Source organism: Nomascus leucogenys, chromosome 13 (assembly GCF_006542625.1).
Source record: "Nomascus leucogenys isolate Asia chromosome 13, Asia_NLE_v1, whole genome shotgun sequence".
Lineage (NCBI taxonomy): Eukaryota > Metazoa > Chordata > Mammalia > Primates > Hylobatidae > Nomascus > Nomascus leucogenys.
Genome location: NC_044393.1, coordinates 39,883,135 through 39,907,363, shown reverse-complemented (window position 1 = coordinate 39,907,363; position 24,229 = coordinate 39,883,135). Strand labels below are relative to the sequence as shown.

General features: G+C 45.9%; 1 protein-coding gene across 1 annotated transcript in view; it reads left to right on the top strand.

Moving 5' to 3' along the window:
• The first annotated feature begins 314 nt into the window (after positions 1-314).
• PYGB (glycogen phosphorylase B) overlaps positions 315-24,229 on the top strand; it is a 60,288-nt gene continuing 36,373 nt past the window's right edge. The window contains exons 1-2 of the mRNA XM_030826579.1: positions 315-668; positions 14,375-14,476. Coding sequence (XP_030682439.1) covers positions 426-668; positions 14,375-14,476 — 345 coding nt within the window. The 5' untranslated portion in view covers positions 315-425. The remainder of the gene's footprint in view (positions 669-14,374; positions 14,477-24,229) is intronic.

Sequence of the window (24,229 nt, the reverse complement as noted above, 5' to 3'; positions counted from 1 at the left end):
CAGAGGGCCGGAGAGCAGGGCCCCCTTCCCGCACCGCCCCCGGGCTGGCAGGAGCGGCCAGGACGGCACGCTCGGAGGCCCCGGGTCCCTTGCCCCCTCCAGTCGCTCCCACTTTCTGCCAGGCTTGCCCAAAGAGGGGGCAAACCCCACTCTCAGGTGGCGTGAACAGGTCGCTGCCGCCTCGAACTACCCCAGCGAACTCAGCTATGAGCCTGGACGCCCGCCCCGCCCTCCGGAGGCCCCGCCCCGCCCGTCGGAGGCCCCGCCCCGCCCGTCGGAGGCCCCGCCCCGGCGCAGCGCGCAGGCGCGGCCCGTCCCGCCTGTAGAGCCGCAGTGCCGGGCGCCAGAGCGGCTGCACCGTACCGGCGGTCTCGTGTCTCGCCGCTTTCCTCTTCCATCTCTTTTCCTCCGCTTCGGCCGACGCGATGGCGAAGCCGCTGACGGACAGCGAGAAGCGGAAGCAGATCAGCGTGCGCGGTCTGGCGGGGCTAGGCGACGTGGCCGAGGTGCGGAAGAGCTTCAACCGGCACTTGCACTTCACGCTGGTCAAGGACCGCAATGTGGCCACGCCCCGCGACTACTTCTTCGCGCTGGCGCACACGGTGCGCGACCACCTGGTGGGCCGCTGGATCCGCACGCAGCAGCACTACTACGAGCGTGACCCTAAGGTGAGGCGCTGCCCCGCCCTGTGCGCCCGGGCCCGCTGAGAGGGCGCCCGTCCCGGAGCCGCGCCAGCTGGGGGTCTCTCTTCGGGGCGGCCCGCCGGGCGTTACCCGCGCCCCTCCTCGGCCGGCCGGCCGGCGGCCAGGCACAGCCGACTGGGGAGTCGTCTGGAAGCTGCGGTCGGCGGGGGCCGGGCGTCCCCTGCGCAGGGCCGCGGCCACAGGTCCGCTCCACTGGGAGCCCGCGCCTGGCGGGGTCCGCCGTCCGCCGCAGATGATGCTGAGCCCGGGAGCCTGGCGGACGTTCCCGGTCTCTTTCTGGCCGTGCGCTTCCGCGCTGGCTGCAGAGCCCGTGCTCCCCGCCCCTGCCTCCAGCCACCCTTTGTTTTCCTGCAGCAGCCTGTGGGAGAAAATGGGACTGGAACCAGGCCTGGGCAGCCTTGTGGGTTGGAAGGGGGTGAGCTCGGTAATCTGCAGGGAATTGTGAGACTTTTTTTGTGTACGCTGCTTAGAAGAAAATCACTGAAGATGCCTGCTTCACGCAGGAGAGATACGAAGCTCAGAGATGGAGATGGAGCCCTCGAAGAAGGCTCTGTCTCAGAGGTTCCTACACCTCCCTTGGAGAAATTTACTTGGGTTAAAGTTCACAGAGATTGTCTTACTAATTGTTACTTTCTATATCTTGCAAAAATTTGAGTAGCGAAACGTTAAAGTCACTGATTGTCCCCGTTACTCTTAACCATGTTAACTATGGGCCTGTGTTCTTGCTGTTTTTTTGGTATTCCTAAATATATATACACATTTTTAAAAAATATAATGCACATACAGTTTTTTAGATTTTGTTTCATTCGTAAACATTTGTAACTTTTTCACTGATAAACAGCTTTGCAGGTCAATGGATAGGATGGTAGTTTTCAGTTTGATAGGTACATGATAGTCTTGCACAGCCCTCTGTTGCCAGTTTTTTGTTGTTGTCGTTTGTTTTTAAACTCTTGACCATGGAGAATTGTCTTTCTACTACATTAACGTAGAGAGAGAACTGGTGAGGAAAAGACACACTTCCAGACCTGAAGCCACTTGGCAAAGATTTTACTTGCAGTGTACACCTAGGCACTGAGCACTTGCTTTATGGATGGAATTTTAGAATATTTTTGTAGGGCATTAAGATATGTTTAATACAGTAATTGCTAAGAGATTGACTGCTTTTCCAAACTTATTCTGGGACATTCTTTTTTCTAAAATAGAGATGGTAAAAGGGACAGATTTGTTAGAATACCAACTGGGCCTCTTCATATTTGGTATGCAAAACGTAGAAAGAAGTGGCAACGAATGGCCAAAACAGGTTATAACAAGGGCTTGGGATAACTTTGCCAAGAAAAGCAGCCAAGAAGCAGTGGCTCCCCCAGAATTCCCTGCTGTTGGGAGAGTTCTGATGCACAGCACCATTTTTTTTTTTTTTTTTAATTCTGAGTCTTTCCCTGTAGCCTGGAGCTAGAGTGCAGTGGCGCGATCTCGGCTCACTGCAACCTCCGCCTCCCGGGTTCAAGCAATTCTCCTGCCTTAGCCTCCCGAGTAGCTGGGATTACAGGCGCGTACCACTACCCCCGGCTAATTTTTGTATCTTTAGTAGAGATGGGGTTTCACCATGTTGGCCAGGCTGGTCTCAAACCCCTGACCTTGTGATCCGCCCACCTCGGCCTCCTAAAGTGCAGGAGTTACAGGCGTGAGCCAACGCACCCGACCCGCAACATCATTTTTATTGTCTAAGTGGCGTATGGCAAGGACATAGCTCTGCCCTCACATTCAAGAGCATTTCCTTGGAGCTAGACCAGGACTCGGCTCTACACCTTAGGGTGCCCATTGGAGTATTTATGTATAATCAGATCCTGGAGAGGCCAGCAATGGGCTCAGGGATTACGGAAATGACCTTCATGAACAAGATAGTCCCTGCAACAAAACGGGTTTTCTGATCCTCTGTGAGATCTCTTTTGATTGTCTACTGTGGTGGCTCTGGGTGGAAACCTTTCTCTTAAACCACACAGTCTGTAAGTCGTAAAGTTGTAAACTTTTAGATCTCACAGTCTGTAAATAAGCTGTGTGCCTATTCTGAATAGGAAGGACATGGAAAATTGGGATTTAAGTGCTTCTTTCGCTAATTCATGATGAAAATAAGCTTGACATCCTTTCTCTGGAAAAGTTATATGCTTGCTGGTGATGGACCAGCAACCAGTCCCACCAGAGCCAATGAGAGGAGGTGTGCTCCCAAGAAAATAACTGCTGTGCCTCCCTCTCAGCCAGAAATGACCTCAGACATTCACCAGCACACTGCAGACTGAGCTCCTAAATAGAATGCTTTTATTGTTATTTTTGTCTTTTTAAAAATTATGCAAGTCCTGAAGGAAAAATTATTACTGGAGGAAAAATTAGAAAATATAGATAAGCCAGAAGGAAAAAAATTAACTGTAATCCTGTAACCCACTTCTATCACCCACTTCGTAAATGCTATAAATATTTTGTGTTCTACATTGTTTTTTCTGTATTGGCAGAAACTTGTTTTTACTACATAAAATAGCATTATACTGAACTTATTGTTTCCTAACTCTTAGCACTTTATTTGTGGTACATAGCAGAAAGAGTAGAAGTTGGGGTGTTCAGAGGAAGATTTGTCAAGCTTTGCCATGCTTGGCAAATCAGCACGTCAAAACATCTGGCTAACATGGAGAGCTTTGTGCTTGGCAAGAGGTGGCGGTTGGTCATGAAGACGTTTGATGGATTCTCTGAAGTGGTGGCAAGGTGGCGAGAAGAGTCCAACCTGAAACTGCAGAGCCTGGGATTGCACTGCATGGAGAAGAAAGGGTGTGCGTGATTCCACGCTCCTTTTCATCCTGGCCTTTCCATTCGGTCTGTGCAACTGTGGGCTTGGGTGGATTTCTTTGCCATTCTTGGCCTCAGTTTTCTCATCTTTAAAATGAGGGGAATCAAGCTGGTGATGTGTTTCCGAAGTCTGTTGCCATTCTGAAATGTTAGAGTTAAAACTTTTCCATTTCATATTGAATTGACGTTCCGTCTCCATCCAGAGATAATTTGAGGATGCTTATGCTAGATGCAGCATAAAAGGTTCACATTAGAAGGCCTCAGAGTGAGGGTTGAGGTGGGACAGTGAGGGTCAGGACACAAAACACAGACCAGGATCCTGGCAATGAAAGCAACCCATGCCCAGTTATGAGAGTCACGGGATCGCTTCTATAACATCCTGAAAGGACAGGTGCACGGTTTATTCTGTGGGCCTTTGTGAAGCAGTGTTGTTGATGTGCTGAGCCACTGACCTGCAGCACCCCTGCAGTGGATGTAACAATGAGTTTTTGAGACTCTTCCCATAAGCTCCTGGCATGACTACAACACAGATTAAGGAAAAGCAGCTCTACCTTGGGGCCCACACTGCTGTCCTAAATATTCCTAATAAGATGAACACAGTGAAATACGATTAATCTTTTGGTTTGGCTGGACCCAGGAGTTAAAGAAAGATGATCTAGAGAAGTGTTTTGCAGACCCTGCTGCTCTATGATCCCCACTTCTGGGATTTGTTTTAATTAGTCAGTTGTGGTACCAGCCTCTGGAATCCTAACACTCCCAATTTTTCTGATGTATTTGCACTTTTATGTGTGAAGTTGAGCTTGCATCTCCTGGGCAGGCTTCCCTGACAGCAGATCGCTCAGTCCTTTTCTCTGGCCAGTAGCTGATGGTGGGTGCTGTTTTGTGTTGCTGACAGCTAGCCACTCGGAAGGTAGGCCCCAGCTGTCATTTTAGCAGATGGAGAAACCTACAGTGTGTGCCTTCATTTTCTGCAGAAGACAGCCTGGCCTCTGCCCTTGCAGGCTGTGATGACTGGTTTTATGTGTCAACTTGGCTGTTATGCCTAGATAGTAACGTGGATATCCCTCTGTGGAGGTGGGGGGTGGTGTTTCCCACACTGACCGAGCGTCTTACGATTCAGTTCCCTTCTGATGCTGTCTACCTGGATGTAGCCTCAGATCCCACAGGCTAAAGGCGCAGTCCCACAAGACTTCTCCACCCCAGATGTTAGTTGCACATCAGGGCCTCCCTTCTGACCTCTGAGCGACAGCCTCCTCGGGTTTGATGATTTGCCAGAATGGCTCATGAAACTCAGGGAAACACTTCACTTGCGTTTACCAGTTAATTATAAAGAATACAACCCAGGAACAGCCAGATAGAAGATATGCAGAGGGCAGGTCTGAGGGAGGGTGCAGGGGCTTCCATTCCCTCTGCAGGTGCCACTGTCCCAGCACCTCCAGGATTCACTGAAGTGGAAGGAAGCTCTTCCATCCCCTTCAGTTGGGGATTTTATGGAGGCCCCAGTTACCTAGTGTGATCATTGGCCATTGGTGATGAGCTCAGCCTTTAGCCCCTCTCCCTTCACTGGAGGTTGGGGGTGGCAGGAGGGGTGGGCCTGAAACTTCCAACCCTCTAATTACAGAGCTGGTTCCCCTGGCAGCCAGCCTCTGCCCTTAGGGGCTTGCCAAAAGTCATCTTTTGGTGACCACATCAGGCCTGGTTGAAAGGGACTTGTTATGAATAACAAAAGACACTTCTTTCATTTTTATCGCTCTTATCACTTAGGAAATTACAAGAGTGTTAGGAGCACTGGCCAGGAAGAACAAATAAATATATCTCATTACATCACAGTTTCACAGCCTCCCATGGGGGAAGGCCTTGCAGAACAAACCCTGCCACCAGCTACCTTGCACCGGAGCTGCAGCTTGCTTGGGTCTCCAGCCTGCTGGCCCACCCCGCCCTGCAGGTTGTGGCCTTGCACTTCCAGAATCACTTGAGCCAATTTCTTAAATCTGTCTCTCTCTACACATACCTTACTGTTAGTTCTGTGTCTCTGGAGAACCCTGACTAATCCACAGGGGCCGTGGTGGCTTTATAAAATATGGCCGGGCGTGGTGACTGACACCTGTAATCCCAGCACTTTGGGAGGCTAAGGCGGGTGGATCACCTGAGGTCAAAAGTTCAAGACCAGCCTGACCAATATGGTGAAACCTGGTCTCTACTAAAAATACAAAAATTAGCCAGGCGTGGTGGTGGACGTCTGTAGTCCCAGCTACTCAGGAGGCTGAGACAGGAGAATTGCTTGAACTAGGGAGGCAGAGGTTGCAGTGAGCCAAGACTGCACCATTGCACTCTAGCCTGGGCAACTCTGCCAAAATAAAATAAAATAAAATAAGGTAACCGACCTCACCTCCACATCTCAGCCATATTTCCTTTTAAACTTTATGTGATTTCAGACCCTTAAAAAGTTGCAAGAATAACACAAAGATTTCTTGTCATTCCTGTATACCCTTCATCCGGATTCCCCAGATGTTAAACATTGTAACACACTTGTTAGGTCATTTTGTCGCTGTAAGTTCATTTTTCTCCGAATCATTTGAAAGTAAGTACCAGCCTGACCAACAAGGTGAGACTCCATCTTTACTAAAAAGACAAAAATTAGCCAGGTGTGGTGGTGGGCGCCTGCAGTCCCAGGTACTTGGGGGACTGAGGCAGGATGATTGCTTGAACCTGGGAGGAGGAGGTTGCAGTGAGCCGAGATCACGCCACTGCGTTCCATCCTGGGCAACAGAGCCAGACTCTGTCTCAAAAAAAAAAAAAAAAAAAACTGAGTTGTAGCTTTGTTGCCCTTTCACCCCCAAAAACGGCAGTGAGTACTCCGGAAAAACAGGGAAGTTCTCCTACACACCCACAGTAGAGCAGTTAAACTCCGGACATTTTCATCAACACAGTGCTGTCTGCAAATCTTTTCAGTGTCACCAGCTGTCCTGCTTAATAAATACAAATAAAATGCAATAATACAATTGTAAAAAAAATTACAAATAATTGGGAGAACTTTAGAAGTCTTTTCAGATTATATCTTTTTATTATTATTATTTATTTATTTATTTATTTATTTTTTTGAGACGGAGTCTCGCTCTGTCGCCCAGGCTGGAGTGCAGTGGCGCAATCTCGGCTCACTGTAAGCTCCGCCTCCCAGGTTCATGCCATTCTGCCTCAGCCTCTCCGAGTAGCTGGGACTACAGGCACCCGCCACCACGCCTGGCTAATTTTTTTTGTATTTTTAGTAGAGACGGGATTTCACCGTGGTCTCGATCTCCTGACCTCATGATCCGCCCGCCTCGGCCTTCCAAAGTGCTGGGATTACAAGCGTGAGCCACCATGCCCGGCCTTTTTTATTATTATTAAACGGATCAAAGCTTTAAGTCATTTGGAAATTGACAGCATCCTAAGACATGCAGCAAATAACCGCAGGAGATAGGAGCTGTCTTTCTCTCACCCATGCAGAATGGCGTTCTTAGGATACCGTGAAGGGAAGAAAAATGAACACAGATTTAGAAAGGTAATTGGACAGTAAGAGAAGTTTGGTTAACAGTGTCTTCAACAGTATCTTAAGTAGGAATGACATGTAATTTTAGGTAGGGCTAAGTGGCATTTCTCGGCCTGCAAACAGTTAAAATGAAAGATTAAAGTAGTGTTTAAAAACGATGACTGGTAGCTCACTAGTTATAAATATAGTTTGACACGGTCCAGATCACTTAGTGTAAGTTGATTAGGCTCTGTCAGTGACAAGGAGAAGGCTCCCATCACTTTCTGGCTCTGGATTAGTACTGAGTAGACTTTTTGTGGAGCATAATTGCATAGAAGGCAGGAGACAGTGACTTGTGGCAATGTGTGTCATGGAGTGTAGAAGGAATTTGTTTACTGCAGAACCAAGTGATCTCTTAAGATCCCCATAAGTTCTGAAGTTCTGTAATTCTTTTACATTTGACATTTTCAAAATTGAGCAAACAGACCTGTGTTCGAGTCGTAGGTACTGGAGTGAGAAGGAAATCCACAACCATGTTGAGAAGCCTGCCCACTCTTCATGGGAAGCCAAGTTTCCCTGGCACTTAATTCATTAAGAAAGTACTGTGTGACTTCACAGGCTGGGAGCTTGAGAGATGTGCTAGCTAATCCTCACGTCCTTACAGCAGATACAGTAGTGGATTATCAGATTGCTCTGTGAGCAACTCCCCAGAAGCCCCCACAGACACGGGGGAGTGGACACTGTGACACTGTCAAGGAAACCAAAGACCAACCTCAGCGTCTGGCGGGTGGGAGGCCCCTCAACATCTCTCCTCCCACGGGACCTCGGTTCCCCTGGATGGTATCTGAGACTGCTCAGCTCACCAGCAGGAGCCAGCAGGTCCAGCCCAGGGAGGTGGCGCCTTTGTGTCTGGAGGGGCTGGGAGCCCCCGCTCCAAGGCCTGGCTGGTGGAACGTGGTGCCCACTGGCCTCTGGCTGGCTCAGTGGCCCGTGTCCCTGTGTTCTTATCAGGGCCAGCTCTGTCCACCATGCCTGGGTGGCAGGGAGGGACAGTCTGCCCTGTGAGTCACTCTGTGCCCATGTAGGAACCAGTAGAGGGTGGCTGGTCTGAGGCATGCTGGCACCGATAGAATCGAATACACAAAAGGAGAGTTGCTGTGCTTTCTTGGGGACAGGAAGACCAGTTTCAGACCAGATCTGCCTGCAGAATGAGGCTCTTCATCTTGGTGAAGGCAGCCGCCCAACTATTTTTTTTTTTGTTTTTTTTGAGGTGGAGTTTCGCTCTTGTTGCCCAGGCTGGAGTGCAGTGGCACGATCTCTACTCACTGCAACCTCCGCCTCCCGGGTTCAGGCGATTCTCCTGCCTCAGCCTTCCGAATAGCTGGGATTACAGGTGTGCACCACCACGCCCAGCTAGTTTTTGTATTTTTAGTAGAGATGGGGTTTCACCATGTTGGCCAGGCTGGTCTTGAGCTCCTGACCTCAAGTGATGTACCTGCCTCAGCCTCCCAAAGTGCTGGGATTATAGGCGTGAGCCACCATACCTGGCTCCAACTCTTTCTTTTGTTTCCCTGAATGTTGGGAAAATTCTTTCTTTTTCCACCAGAGTATTCAGACACTAATGTTAAACGAAGACTCTAGTTAAAAATCCCTTCAGAAAAGGGAGAAAAAATTGGTGGTCTCCGCAGGCCCAATTCTGTGAATCTCTGTAAAGAGCAAAATGAGGCTCTGTCGGTTGGTGTTACACTCTCTTTTCAGAGTCTGTTAACTCCTAAGATATTTTTAGATGATTGGTATGTTGTGTACTGTTCGTGTTGATCATATTTTTGTCTATTTTTGAGCTTTATGTTTTTCTATTATTTGCCTGGTTGTGTAGGCTTTGCATGTAATACATAAACTCTATTAAAAAAAAAGCAGGGGGCCTGGCTTGAACCCAGGAGGCGGAGGTTGCAGTGAGTCAAGATTGCACCATTGCCTTCCAGCCTGGGCAACAGAGCAAAACTCCATCTCAAAAAAAAAAAAGCAAAAACAAAAAACAGGGTGGCTTTAGGCTACTTAACACTTGTTATGTCATATTGCAAGAAGGGACCATGGTGGAAAAATCAATGGCCCAGTTCAATCCCAGGCGGCAGGGCCTCGTTAGAGCAGAGCTGCTGAGCAGGGAGGTTAAGGGATCCTGTTGGCATTTTCAGGCTGAAGCAGGTGAGTCCAGTTCTCCAACTAGTGCTCCCTGAGCAGGGAAGCCCACGGTTGCACAGGAGGAGCCAGAGGGGAGTGAGTGGAAAGAGGCTGTCCTGCAGCAGCAGGATTTGGGGTCATGGAAGAGCTAGGTCCCTAGGCTGTTGCTTGGACAAAGCCTATGCCTTTACATGGTTTTTTTCAGAACTGCCACCTGCCAACGTACTAGGCTCTGCATTTCTCCTTGAAAAGTCTGGTATGGTGAGGGGAACCAGCCTTGCCTGAGTCCAAGCCTAGCCCTCTGCGAGCCCACAGGTGAATGTGGTCCTCTCAGAGGCTGAGTGACTTGCCCAGGTCACCCAGCTAGCCAGGGCAGGGAGCTGGGATGGGACCCCAGCCTGTACCATTCAAGTCTGCATTTTCTTGGCCAGCTCCTCCAGCACGTCTCTTTCAGTTTCATGGTTTTCACTCTGAACCATGTTAAGGTAAAAGCAAAATAGACACATCTCAGTAAATGATGAAAGTTCTTAAATTGAAACAAGTTGCAGAAAAACCTCAAAGCAACAAAACACGTTGCAGTCCCCAAGGACAGAGCCTGTGGCAGGGCAGGCTCTGGGCAGTGCCTTGGGGGCTGTGCTTCAGCAGGAGGCTGCAGAACCCTCAAGATCTGCCTGCAACCTGGACAGTTGGAGACGCACAGGCTTCGAGTCTAGGCCCAGCACTTCCTGCGTCAGTCCTGTCCCTTACAAACGAGATCATCAAGCTCTTGGGACATAACTGGTAAACTTTTTCACCACAGTAGAAAAGTTCTAAGTAGAAGTTAGGAACTTTTGCAGAGAGAGCAAACTACAACCTAAAAATACACATTTTAGCCAGGTGTGGTGGCGTGCACCTGTAGTGCCAGCTGCTTGGGAGACTGAGACGCGAGATCACTTGAGGCCTGGAGTTTGCGGCCAGCCTGGGCAACATAGTGAGACCGTCATCTCTTAAAAAAAAAATACACATTTTTAGTTAAAGGCAAAGTGAAAACATTCTGATCATGTTCCTGGCCTGTCAGCTTTTTATAAAACCTCTTGTTAATACTTGACCCACAGTATTTTCTCAGACAGCCGGGATCTAGTTGGGCTCAGTATGATTTCACACTGGTTAATAAACCCATGCCTGGACAGTGCCTGTGGCTTCCTCTGCTGTGGGGGAGGCAGGTGCTATGGAAACCCCATAGAATATTAAGTTCGTTCAAATGTAGTGTAAATAAAGTCCAGCATGATGAAAGTCCGCCAGAGGCCTGGCTGTGAGTGACAGCAGCAGTAGTTGTACTTATAGCGGCTATGAGGACTCATTAATTATGCTGCTGTAATTTCTTCTGACTTAAAGGACTTTGGAATTTGTACAGTAATGTAGAAACCTATATTAAAATGATCAAAAAAGTAAAAACAGGCCATTAAAGACAGAGCTATGATTTGTGTGTGTGTGTTCTTTTCATTTGTAGATTTAGATATTTATAGAGTATTCTTAAATTATGTATTAAAAACTTTATGGGCCAGGAGTGGTGGCTCACGCCTGTAATCTCAGCACTGTGGGAGGCTGAGGCGGGTAGATCACCTGAGGTCAGGAGATTGAGACCAGCCTGGCTAACATGGTGAAACCCTGTCTCAACTAAAAATACAAAAATAGTTGGCATGGTGGTGCATGCGCCTTTGTTCCCAGTACTTGGGAGGCTGAGGCAGGAGAATCACTTGAATCTGGGAGGCAGAAGTTGCAGTGAGCCAGAATTGCACCCCTGCACTCCATTCTGGGCAGCAGAATGAGACCGGGTCTCAAAACAAACAAAAAAACCCTTTATATATATATTTTTTCTTGTTTGTAGTGACAGGGTCTTGCTATGTTGCACAGGCTGGTCTTTCACTGCTGGGCTCAAGTGATCCTTCCACCTTGGCCTCCCAAAGGGTTGCGATTACAGGCCACCACACCTGGCCAAAAATAACTTTAAATGTTTTCTTCAGCCTCTTTTCAGTGAGCCTGGTGATGCACACGTTAGTTGTCCTCAGTCTTCCACATCAGTATCTTTCTCCCCAGTCCCTCTCATGCTTCCCCCACTGTGGTTCACTTTTTTCTCAGCCAGGTTTTGTTTTCAGCTTTGCTTTTGTTTTGCATTCAGTGGTACCTTTAGTTCTGTGGTAGTTTTATTTACTTATTTATTTTACTTTCCCATGCTTGGTTGGATCCTCTTGTAACAGTCATTATTTCTTGACTTCCCGGATAAGTCTGTGTTTATGAATTTCATTTGCCCCTGGGTAAATGCTCTGTGCTCTTTGCCCATTGTAGTTTTTTGTTTTTTGTTTTTGAGACAGTCTCACTCTGTCACCCAGGCTGGAGGAGTGCAGTGGTGTGATCTCAGCTCACAGTAACCTCTGCCTCCTAGGCTCAAGTGATCCTTCTGCCCCAGCCCCCTGAGTAGCTGGGACTACAGGCTGTACCACCATGCCTGGCTTTTTTTTTTTTTTTGGAGACTGAGTGTCACTCTGTAGCCCAGGCTGGAGTGCGGTGGCACGATCTTGGCTCACTGCAACCTCCACCTCACGGGTTCAAGCGATACTCCTGCCTCAGCCTCCCGAGTAGCTAGGATTACACGTGCCTGGCTAATTTTTGTATTATTATTATTATTTTTGAGACAGAGTCTCGCTGTTGCCCAGGCTGGAGTGCAGTGGCACGGTCTCAGCTCACTGCAACCTCTGCCTCCCGGGTTCAAGCAATTCTCCTGCCTCAGCCTCCTGATTAGCTGGGATTACAGGTGCCTGCCACCACCCCCGGCTAATTTTTTGTACTTTCAGTAGAGATGGCATTTCCCCATGTTGGCCAGGCTGGTCTCAAACTCCTGACCTCGTGATCTGCCCACCTCAGCCTCCCAAAGCACTGGGATTACAGGCATGAGCCACTGCGCCTGGCCTTTTTTTTTTTTTTTTTTTTTTTTGTAGAGATGGCCTTGAACTCCTTGACTCAAGAGATCCTCCCGCTTCAGCCTCCCAAAGTGCTGGAATTACAGGCGCGAGCCACCGTGCCTGGCCTCATCTATTACTTTCTTTGACAAGAGGTATATTGACATAAAATTCAGATACTGTACGTTTCACCCCTTTAAAGCATACAGTTGGATATACTGGTTTCAGGATATTCACAGAGTTGTGCTTCCATCACCACAATCAATTTAAAAGCATTTTTCATCTGGAACAGAAACTGTAAGCCTTTTGTTATCACCCACCCAAACCCCTAATCCCCTACCCTTAGGCAATTACCAATCAATCCCCTTTTGGTTTCTTTAGATGTGCCTGTTTTAGACATTTCATATAAATGGATTCATAGAATGTGTGGTCTGTTGTGATTGGCTTCTTCCACTGAGGTGGTGTTTTTGAGGTTCCTTCATGCTGTAGGACATGAAGGATTGACATTTGGGTTTTTTCCACCTTTTGGCTATTATGTACAAGTGTTGGAGGGGACATAGGCTTTCATTTCTCTTGGGCACATGTATACCTGGGAGTGGACTTGCTGGGCCAAATAGTAACTCTGTGTTTAACTTTTTGAGGAACTGCCGAACTCAAAGTGCTGGAATTAGAGATGTGAACCACCGCGCCTGGCTCATTGCAGCCTTGACCTCCCAGGCTTAAGCAGTCTTCCCGCCTCAGCCTCCCTTGTAGCTGGGACCACAGGCATGCACCACCACACCTGGCTAATTTTTAAATTTTTTGCAGAGAGAGGGGTCTCATTTTGCTGCCCAGGTTGGTCTCAAACTCCTGGCCTCAAGCAGTTCCCCCGCCTTGGCCTCCTAAAGTGTATGAGCTGTAGTAATTGTTTAATTAGTTTTATTTTTGGAATGTTCATTGCTAATGAACATTGGATAGTTATATTAATCATGAATAATTAATTAAAAACAATAAAGATAACTGATTTTGTGTTAGCCTTATATTCTGCTACCTTGCTGAATTCATTTATTAGTTCCAAAAGCCTGAATGTGGCTTAGATTCGTGACAGTTTGTTGATCACTCCTTGTCTTTTATGACCTTATAAATTTGATGACTACTGGTCAGGCATTTTATAGAAAATTCCTCAGTTTGGGTTTGCCCGCTATTTTCTCATGGTTACACTGGGGTTATGGGTTTTGGGAAGAACACACAGAAGGAAGTGTCCTCATCACAGCACACCGGGGTGCCCGTCAGCGTGGTCAGCTATCTCCACTGTCAAGTTGCTGCCGTTTCCTTTCTGTGCTCCTCAGCAGGGTGTCGCTACATCCAGCCCACCCTCAAGGTGGCAGACAGGGAAGTAAGCTCCTCCTCCTGGAGTGAAGAATATCAGAAAGTGGCCCCTGGTTAAAACCACCACAGCAATTAGTAAATATTTCAGGGGAGATGTTGGCTGTGCAAATATTCTGTTAGTCCTTGGAGTTGTGCCCACTGATCTTAGCATTCAGCCCTGGCTGCTGCAGGCCCATGGATGGCCATGAGAAGTACTCGGTAGAGAAAGTAGGGCACCTAGAACCCCGCTCAGGGCCCAGGAGGCACTGCATGGGTGGCCATCCTTGCTACAGCACCTCACTGGCATAGAGCTGGCTCATGTGGCAACCCCAAGCCAGCCAGCCAGCAGGCATCGGCCAAGAGACTTCTGCTGGGGAACATGGATGCATCCATTCAGCCATCTGTGCTGCGTTCATTGGTGCTTCACATGGGTGCTAGAAGCTGTGCTCAAGGCTTTACATTGAAGACATGGCCTGTGTTACATCCGTCTTAGAGATATGAAGTAACTTGTCCAAGGGCACATGGCTGGTAAGAGGCTGAGCTAAGTGCAGACCTGGGTCTGTCCAGTTCTGGGTGCCTTGTCTGCAACCACCAACCTGCCTTGCCTCCCCACACATCATGGGAAGTTAGTGTGTGTTCATCCAGGGACTCGAGGGTCAGGGAAGAGAAGGCCGTGTTGAAGAGGGGTCTCCTGGGTGGGCTGCTATGGGGGGCTGTGGTCAGCCGGCTGCCTGACAGAGCAAGCCCAGTTTTTGTGCGTGGGGTTGACATAAATCCCGAGTGGGGGCTTCATGGGTCCTGTCATCTCTGTAACCTTCCTAAAGTGTAGAATGGAATGAGAAATCTTATTCTTTCTTCTGCTTCCTCAGCGCATTTATTATCTTTCCCTGGAATTCTACATGGGTCGCACGCTGCAGAACACGATGGTGAACCTGGGCCTTCAGAATGCCTGCGATGAAGCCATCTATCAGGTATAGGGCCTCGTGGCTGGGCTTCTGGGTGGCCCCTCGTGGTGCTTTGAGGTCTGAAACCATTTTCCCACGGAGGTGAGCCCTGATGTTAAGACTAGCAGCTATCTGGGAATCGGGAGATTTACGGCCTGTTCTCCCCTCCTGGAAGGAATGGGTTGGTGGGGCTGCTTTCTGTTTTTGAGAGTAGAAAGTAAGAATTGAATGGACTGCAAGCATGGGGTTGAATTGGGATGCGAAGGCGTGGAGGTTCTAGAGGCCATCCCACACCCCACCCCACCTCCAGGGCGGATTTAGAGCACTGCACCAGTGGTTGGTATTATTCCATTTTGACTTCATCAAACTGCTAACCCATGTCTGGTTTCCCTCCCTCCATCCCTGAGATGACCTCCGGAGCTTACCCTAGTTGTCTAGTTGTAAAAACGCTATTTCTCACCTAAAAACAAAACTGCCTTTCCTTGGAAGTTCTTCATTAGCACTTGTTCACTTTGAACTTAATCCTTTCACAGTTCCTTTGTGGTTTTAGAGCAGAGCAGCCATTGGCTTCCTGGTCTGTCTTCGCTTCCCTTCCCAGCTGAGTCTCTAGAGTATAACCTTTTACCTGCGTATAGATGGGTGTCTTCATGGCAGGGCCCCTCCACCTCAGCGCCCTGCCACCGCCTTTGCTTTGCTTGGGTTTGGATGTGTGTGGGAGGAGTAGGGATGTTTGTTGGGGGCAAATGTCTTGCATGGCTGGGAGGCGGCTCAACATTGCCTGGGGCTCCGCCTCCCCCTGCAGGACGTCATAGCTGTGTCTGTGCACAACAAAATGCAACAAAAACTTCACTCCGCATGTTTGAAATTAGCTAATGGCACTAAAGGTTACCCTGGCAGGTGACTTGTCATTTACTGTTTACTGAGTGTTAACATTAGGGCATGTCTGTAAGAAGTACAGAACATGCAATATCTTAGTTTTGTCTTTGGATTTTACCATTATAGAATGCATTTTATTTTTTGAAACAATTTTATGCAGTTCTTACATATAGTAAACATTTTAGGGAATAGTTTGCATCATAAATATGCAATATGTTTATAATTTTTCTTCACAAAAAAATGAATGTTAATTATAGAAATTTAGAAATTGCAGGCAAGCATGTATCCTTTTAAACTTTGTATACTTGATGGGAGGTTCCAAGATGGCCGAATAGGAACAGCTCCAGTCTACAGCTCTCAGCATGAGCGACGCAGAAGACGGGTGATTTCTGTATTTCCAACTGAGGTACCGAGTTCATCTCACTGGGGCTTGTCGGACAGTGGGTGTAGCCCACCAAGTGTGAGAGCATGAGCTAAAGCAGGGCGAGGCATTGCCTCACCCGGGAAGCTCAAGGAATCAGGGAATTCCCTTTCCTAGCCAAGGGAAGCTGTGACCGATGGCACCTGGAAAATCGGGTCACTCTCACCCTAATACTGCGCTTTTCCAACAGTCTTAGCAAACAGCACACCAGGAAATTATATCCTGTGCCAGGCTCGGAGGGTCCCATGCCCACGGATCCTCACTCATTGCTAGCACAACAGTCTGAGATTGAAGTGCAAGGCAGCAGCGAGGCTTGGGGAGGGGCGTCCACCATTGCTGAGGCTTGAGTAGGTAAACAGAGCAGCTGGGAAGCTCGAACTGGGTGGAGACCACCACAGCTCAAGGAGGCCTGCCTGCCTCTGTAGACTCCACCTCTGGGGGCAGGGCATAGCTGAACAAAAGGCAGCAGAAACTTCTGCAGACATAAATGTCTCTGTGTGACAGCTTTGAAGAGAGTAGTGGTTCTCTCAGCATGGAGTTCGAGATCTGAGAACGGACAGACTGCCTCAAGTGGGTCCCTGACCCCCGAGTAGCCTACCTAACTGGGAGGCACCTCCCAGTAGGGGCCGACTGACATCTCACACAGCTGGGTGCCCCTCTGAGACGAAGCTTCCAGAGGAATGATCAGGCAGCAACATTGGCTGTTCTGCAATATTCGCTGTTCTGCAGCCTCCGCTGGTGATACCCAGGCAAACGGTCTGGAGTGGACCTCCAGCAAGCGCCAACAGACCTGCAGCTGAAGGTCCTGACTGTTAGAAGGAAAACTAACAAACAGAAAGGGCATCCACACCAAAACCCCAGCTGTGCATCACCATCATCAAAGACCAAAGGTAGATAAAACCACAAAGATGGGGAGAAACCAGAGCAGAAAAGCTGAAAATTCTAAAAATCAGAGCGCCTCTTCTCCTCCAAAGGAACGCAGCTCCTCGCCAGCAATGGAACAAAGCTGGATGGAGGATGACTTTGATGAGTTGAGAGAAGAAGGCTTCAGACGATCAAACTTCTCTGAGCCAAAGGAGGATGATCGAACCCATCACAAAGAAGCTAAAAACCTTGAAAAAAGATTAGACGAATGGCTAACTAGAATAAGCAGTGTAGAGAAGTCCTTAAATTACCTGATGGAGCTGAAAACCGTGGCATGAGAACTACATGATGCATGCACAAGCTTCAGTAGCCAATTCGATCAACTGGAAGAAAGGGTATCAGTGATTGAAGATCAAATGAATGAAATGAAGCGAGAAGAGAAGTTTAGAGAAAAAAGAGTAAAAGGAAATGAACAAAGCCTCCAAGAAATATGGGACTATGTGAAAAGACCAAATCTGCGGCTGATTGGTGTACCTGAAAGTGACGGGGAGAATGGCACCAAGTTGGAAAACACTCTTCAGGATATTACCCAGGAGAACTTCCCCAACCTAGCAAGGCAAGCCAACACTCAAATACAGGAAATATAGAAAATGCCACAAAGATACTCCTCGAGAAGAGCGAATCCAAGACACATAATTGTCAGATTCACCAAAGTTGAAATGAAGGAAAAAATGTTAAGGGCAGCCAGAGAGAAAGGTCCGGTTACCCACAAAGGGAAGCCCATCAGACTAACAGTGGATCTCTTCGCAGAAACTCTACAAGCCAGAAGAGAGTGGGGGCCAATATTCAACATTCTTAAAGAATTTTCAACGCAGAATTTCATATCCAGCCAAACTAAGCTATATAAGTGAAGGAGAAATAAAATCCTTCACAGACCAGCAAATGCTGAGAGATTTTGTCACCACCAGGCCTACCCTAAAAGAGCTCCTGAAGGAAGCACTAAACATGGAAAGGAAGAACCAGTACCAGCCACTGCAAATCATGCCAAATTGTAAAGACCATCGAGGCTAGGAACAAACTGCATCAACTAACGAGCAAAATAACTAGCTAATATCATAATGACAGGATCAAATTCACATATAACAATATTAACCTTAAATGTAAATGGGCGAAATGCTCCAATTAAAAGACACAGACTGGCAGATTGGATAGAGTCAAGACCCTTCGGTGTGCTGTATTCAGGAGACCCATCTCACATGCAGAGACACACATAGGCTCAAAATAAAGGGATGGAGGAAGATCTACCAAGTAAATGGAAAACAAAAAAAAGCAGGGGTTGCGATCCTAGTCTCTGATAAAACAGACTTTAAACCAACAAAGATCAAAAGAGACAAAGAAGGCCATTACATAATGGTAAAGGGATCAATGCAACAAGAAGAGCTAACTATTCTAAATATATATGCACCCAATACAGGAGCACCCAGATTCATAAAGCAAGTCCTTAGAGACCTACAAAGAGACTTAGACTCCCACATAATAATAATGGGAGACTTTAACACCCCACTGTCAACATTAGGCAGATCAACGAGACAGAAAGTTAACAAGGATATCCGGGAATTGAACTCAACTCTGCACCAAGTGGATCTAATAGACATCTACAGAACTCTACACCCCAAATCAACAGAATGTACATTCTTCTCAGCACCACATAGCACTTATTCCAAAACTGACAACATAGTTGGAAGTAAAGCACTCCTCAGCAAATGTAAAATAACAAATTATAACAAACTGTCTCTCAGACCACAGTGCAATCAAACTAGAAGTCAGGATTAAGAAACTCACTCAAAACTGCACAACTACATGGAAACTGAACAACCTGCTCCTGAATGACTACTGGGTAAATACAGAAATGAAGGCAGAAATAAAGATGTTCTTTGAAACCAATGAAAACAAAGACACAACATACCAGAATCTCTGGGACATATTTAAAGCAGTATGTAGAGGGAAATTTATAGCACTAAATGCCCATAAAAGAAAGCAGGAAAGATCTAAAATTGACACCCTAACATCACAATTAAAAGAACTAGAGAAGCAAGAGCAAACACATTCAAAAGCTAGCAGAAGGCAAGAAATAACTAAGATCAGAGCAGAACCGAAGGAGATAGAGACACAAAAAACCCTTCAAAAAAGCAATGAATCCAGGAGCTGGTTTTTTGAAAAGATCAACAAAATTGATAGACCACTAGCAAGACTAATAAAGAGGAAAAGAGAAAAGAATCAAATAGACACAATAAAAAATGATAAAGGGGATGTCACCACTGATCCCACAGAAATACAAACTACCATCAGAGAATACTATAAACACTTCTATGCAAATAAACTAGAAAATCTAGAAAAAATGGATAAATTCCTGGACAGTCTTCCTCCCAAGACTAAACCAGGAAGAAGTTGAATCCCTGAATAGACCAATAACAGGCTTTGAAATTGAGGCAATAATTAATAGCCTACCAACCAAAAAAAGTCCAGGACCAGAGGGATTCACAGCCGAATTCTACCAGAGGTACAAGGAGGAGCTGGTACCATTCCTTCTGAAACTATTGCAATCAATAGAAAAAGAGGGAATCCTCCCTAACTCATTTTATGAGGCCAGCATCATCCTGATACCAAAGCCTGGCAGGGACACAACAAAAAAAAGAGAATTTTAGACCAATATCCCTGATGAACATCGATGTAAAAATCCTCAATAAAATACTGGCAAACCGAATCCAGCAGCACATCAAAAAGCTTATCCACCATGATCAAGTGGGGTTCATCCCTGGGATGCAAGGCTGGTTCAGCATATGCAAATCAACAAACGTAATCCATCATATAAACAGAATCAAAAACAAAAACCATATGATTATCTCAATAGATGCAGAAAAGGCCTTCAACAAAATTCAACAGTACTTCATGCCAAAAACTCTCAATAAACTAGGTATTGATGGAACATATCTCAAAATAATAAGAGTTATTTATGACAAACCCACAGCCAATATCATAGTGAATGGGCAAAAACTGCAAGCATCCCCTTTGAAAACTGGCAGAAGACAGGGATGCCCTCTCTCACTACCCCTATTCAACACAGTGTTGGAAGTTCGAGCTAGGGAAGTCAGGCAGGAGAAAGAAATAAAGGGTATTCAGTGAGGAAAAGAGGAAGTCAAATTGTCCCTGTTTGCAGATGACATATTTGTATATTTAGAAAACCCCATCGTCTCAGCCCCAAGTCTCCTTAAGCTGATAAGCAACTTATAAAGGCTCAGGATACAAAATCAATGTGCAACAATCACAAGCATTCCTATACACCAATAAACAGAGAGCCAAATTGTGAGTGAACTCCCATTCACAATTGCTTCAAAGAGAATAAAATACCTAGGAATCCAACTTACAAGGGACATGAAATAGAGACACAAAAAAACCCTTCAAAAAATTAATGAATCCAGGAGCTGGTTTTTTGAAAAGATCAACAAAATTGATGGACCGCTAGCAAGACTAATAAAGAAGAAAAGAGAGAAGAATCAAATAGATGCAATAAAAAACGAAAAAGGGGATATCACCACCGATCCCACAGAAATACAATCTACCATCAGAGAATACTACAAACACCTCTATGCAAATAAACTAGAAAATCTAGAAGAAATGGATAAATTCCTCGACAAATACACCCTCCCAAGACTAAACCAGGAAGAAGTTCAATCTCTGAATAGACCAATAACAGGTTCTGAAATTGTGGCAATAATCAATAGCTTACCAACCAAAAAGAGTCCAGGACCTGATGGATTCACAGCTGAATTCTACCAGAGGTAGAAGGAGGAACTGGTACCATTCCTTCTGAAACTATTCCAATCAATAGAAAAAGAGGGAATCCTCCCTAACACATTTTATGAAGCCAGCATCGTCCTGATACCAAAACCTGGCAGAGACATAACCAAAAAAGAGAATTTCAGACCAATATCCTTGATGAACATTGATGCAAAAATCCTCAATAAAATACTGGCAAACCGAATCCAGCAGCACATCAAAAAGCTTATCCACCATGATCAAGTGGGCTTCATCCCTGGGATGCAAGGCTGGTTCAACATACGCAAATCAATAAATGTAATCCAACATATAAACAGAACCAAAGACAAAAACCACATGATTATCTCAATAGATGCAGAAAAGGCCTTTGACAAAATTCAACAACCCTAAAAACTCTCAATAAATTAGGTATTGATGGGATGTATCTCAAAATAATAAGAGCTATCTATGACAAACCCACAGCCAATATCATACTGAATGGGCAAAAACTGGAAGCATTCCCTTTGAAAACTGGCACAAGACAGGGATGCCCTCTCTCACCACTCCTATTCAACATAGTGTTGGAAGTTCTGGCCAGGGCAATTAGGCAGGAGAAGGAAATAAAGGGTATTCAATTAGGAAAAGAGGAAGTCAAATTGTCCCTGTTTGCAGATGACATGATTGTATATCTAGAAAACCCCATCGTCTCAGCCCAAAATCTCCTTAAGCTGATAAGCAACTTCAGCAAAGTCTCAGGATACAAAATCAGTGTACAAAAATCACACGCATTCTTATACACCAATAACAGACAAACAGAGAGCCAAATCATGAGTGAACTCCCATTCACAATTTCTTCAAAGAGAATAAAATACCTAGGAATCCAACTTACAAGGGACATGAAGGACCTCTTCAAGGAGAACTACAAACCACTGCTCAGTGAAATAAAAGAGGATATAAACAAATGGAAGAACATTCCATGCTCATGGGTTGGAAGAATCAATATCTTGAAAATGGCCATACTGCCCAAGGTAATTTATAGATTCAATGCCATCCCCATCAAGCTACCAATGACTTTCTTCACAGAATTGGAAAAAACTACTTTAAAGTTCATATGGAACCAAAAAAGAGCCCGCATCGCCAAGTCAATCCTAAGCCAAAAGAACAAAGCTGGAGGCATCACGCTACCTGACTTCAAACTATACTACAAGGCTACACTAACCAAAACAGCATGGTACTGGTACCAAAACAGAGATATAGATCAATGGAACAGAACAGAGCCCTCATAAATAATGCCGCATATCTACAACTATCTGATCTTTGACAAACCTGACAAAAAGAAGCAATGCGGAAAGGATTCCCTATTTAATAAATGGTGCTGGGAAAACTGGCTAGCCATATGTAGAAAGCTGAGACTGGATCCCTTCCTTACAACTTATACAAAAATTCAAGATGGATTAAAGACTTAAATGTTAGACTTAAAACCATAAAAACCCTAGAAGAAAACCTAGGCAATACCATTCAGGACCTAGGCATGGGCAAGGACTTCATGTCTAAAACACCAAAAGCAATGGCAACAAAAGCCAAAACAGACAAATAGGATCTAATTAAACTAAAGAGCTTCTGCACAGCAAAAGAAACTACCATCAGAGTGAACAGGCAGCCTACAGAATGGGAGAAAATTTTTGCAATCTGCCTATCTGACAAAGGGCTAATATTCAGAATCTACAAAGAACTTATACAGATTTATAAGAAAAAATCAAACAAACCCATCAAAAAGTGGGCGAAGGATATGAACAGACACTTCTCAAAAGAAGACATTCATGCAGCCAACAGAGACATGAAAAAATACTCATCATCACTGGCCATCAGAGAAATGCAAATCAAAACCACTATGAGATACCATCTCACACCAGTTAGAATGGCAATCGTTAAAAAGTCAGGAAACAACAGGTGCTGGAGAGGATGTGGAGAAATAGGAACACTTTTGCACTTTTGGTTGGACTGTAAACTAGTTCAATTATTGGGGGAGACAGTGTGGTAATTCCCCAACGATCCAGAACTAGAAATACCATTTGACCCAGCCATCCCATTACTGGGTATATACCCAAAGGATTATAAATCATGCTACTGTAAAGGCACATGCACATGTATGTTTATTGTGGCACTATTCACAATAGCAAAGACTTGGAACCAACCCAAATGTCCATCAATGGATTAAGAAAATGTGGCACATATACACCATGGAATACTATGCAGCCATAAAAAAGGATGAGTTCATGTCCTTTGTAGGGATATGGATGAAGCTAGAAACCATCATTCTCAGGAAACTGTTGCAAAGATAGAAAACCAAAGACTGCATGTTCTCACTCATAGGTGGGAATTGAACAATGAGAGCACTTGGACACAGGAAGGGGAACATCATACACCGGGGCCTGTTGTGGGGTGGAGGGAGCGGGGAGGGACAGCATTAGGAGAAATACTTAATGTAAATGATGAGTTAATGGGTGCAGCACACCAACGTGGCACATGTCTACATATGTAACAAACCTGCACCTTGTGCACATGTACCCTAGAACTTAAAGCATAATAATAATAAATAAAATAGAAAATAAAAATAAAAAAATAAACTTTGTATACTTTTTTCTTAAAAGTGATATTTTACTTGCAGTTTAACTTTTATTTAATCTTGTATTTGAAATATTTTCATGATGACTGGGCTTTCAGTGGCTCCAGGTCCCCGTGCTGGGCGTCTCTAGGTGTGAGAGAGGCTGCCAGATGCTTCAGGTGGGAAGAAAATAGTGATGCTCCCATTTCTAATGGAACATGAAAAAGAAAACATGTGCAAACGCATTGTCAGGCCTGAGTCGTCCAGAGGAGCGGTTTATACTTAAAACTAGTGCTTCAAAAGTAGCAGCCCGCTCTTGATTGAGCTATTAAGGATGCATTAAAAATGATCTTCATTATGAAAAAGTTTACACATACACGAAGATTGAGTGACTGTTACAGTGAACCTGTGCCACACACCCGCCTTTTGGCTTCTCCACCTCATGGCCAGTGGTGTGTTTGTCATACCCCACCACATCCAGGTTATTTAAGCCAACCTGAAGCAGCGTAATATTCATTTGTAGATATTTCAGTAGGTGGCCAGGCGCGGTGGCTCACGCCTGTAATCCTAGCACTTTGGGAGGCCGAGGTGAGCCTGAGCTCGGGAGTTTCAGACCAGCCTGGGCAACAATGGTGAAACCCTGTCTCTACCAAAATACAAAAAAAAAAAAAAATTAGCTGGGCGTGGTGGCACACGCCTGCATACCCAGGTACTTGAGAGGCTGAGGCAGGAGAATTGCTCAAACCCGGGAGGTGGAGTGAGCTGAGATCACGCCACTGCACTCCAACCTGGGCAACAGAGCAACACTCTATCTCAAAAAAATATATATATATTTCAGTAGGTATCTCAAGAAGATAAGGACTCCTAAAAATAGTTATATCATTATTCCTAAAATACTGACATTAATTCTTTTTTTTTTTTTTTTTGAGATGGAGTCTTGCTCTGTCACCCAGGCTGGAGTACAATGGCGCGGTCTTGGCTCACTGCAACCTCTGCCTCCCGGGTTCAAATGATTCTCCTGCCTCAGCCTCCTGAGTAGCTGGAATTATAGGCGTGCGCCACCACTCCCAGCTAGTTTCTGGATTTTTTAATAGAGACGGGGTTTTACCACGTTGGTCAGGCTGGTCTTGAACTCCTGACCTCATGATCCACCCACCTCAGCCTCCTAAGACAATAATTTTTTTTTTCTTTTTTGAGA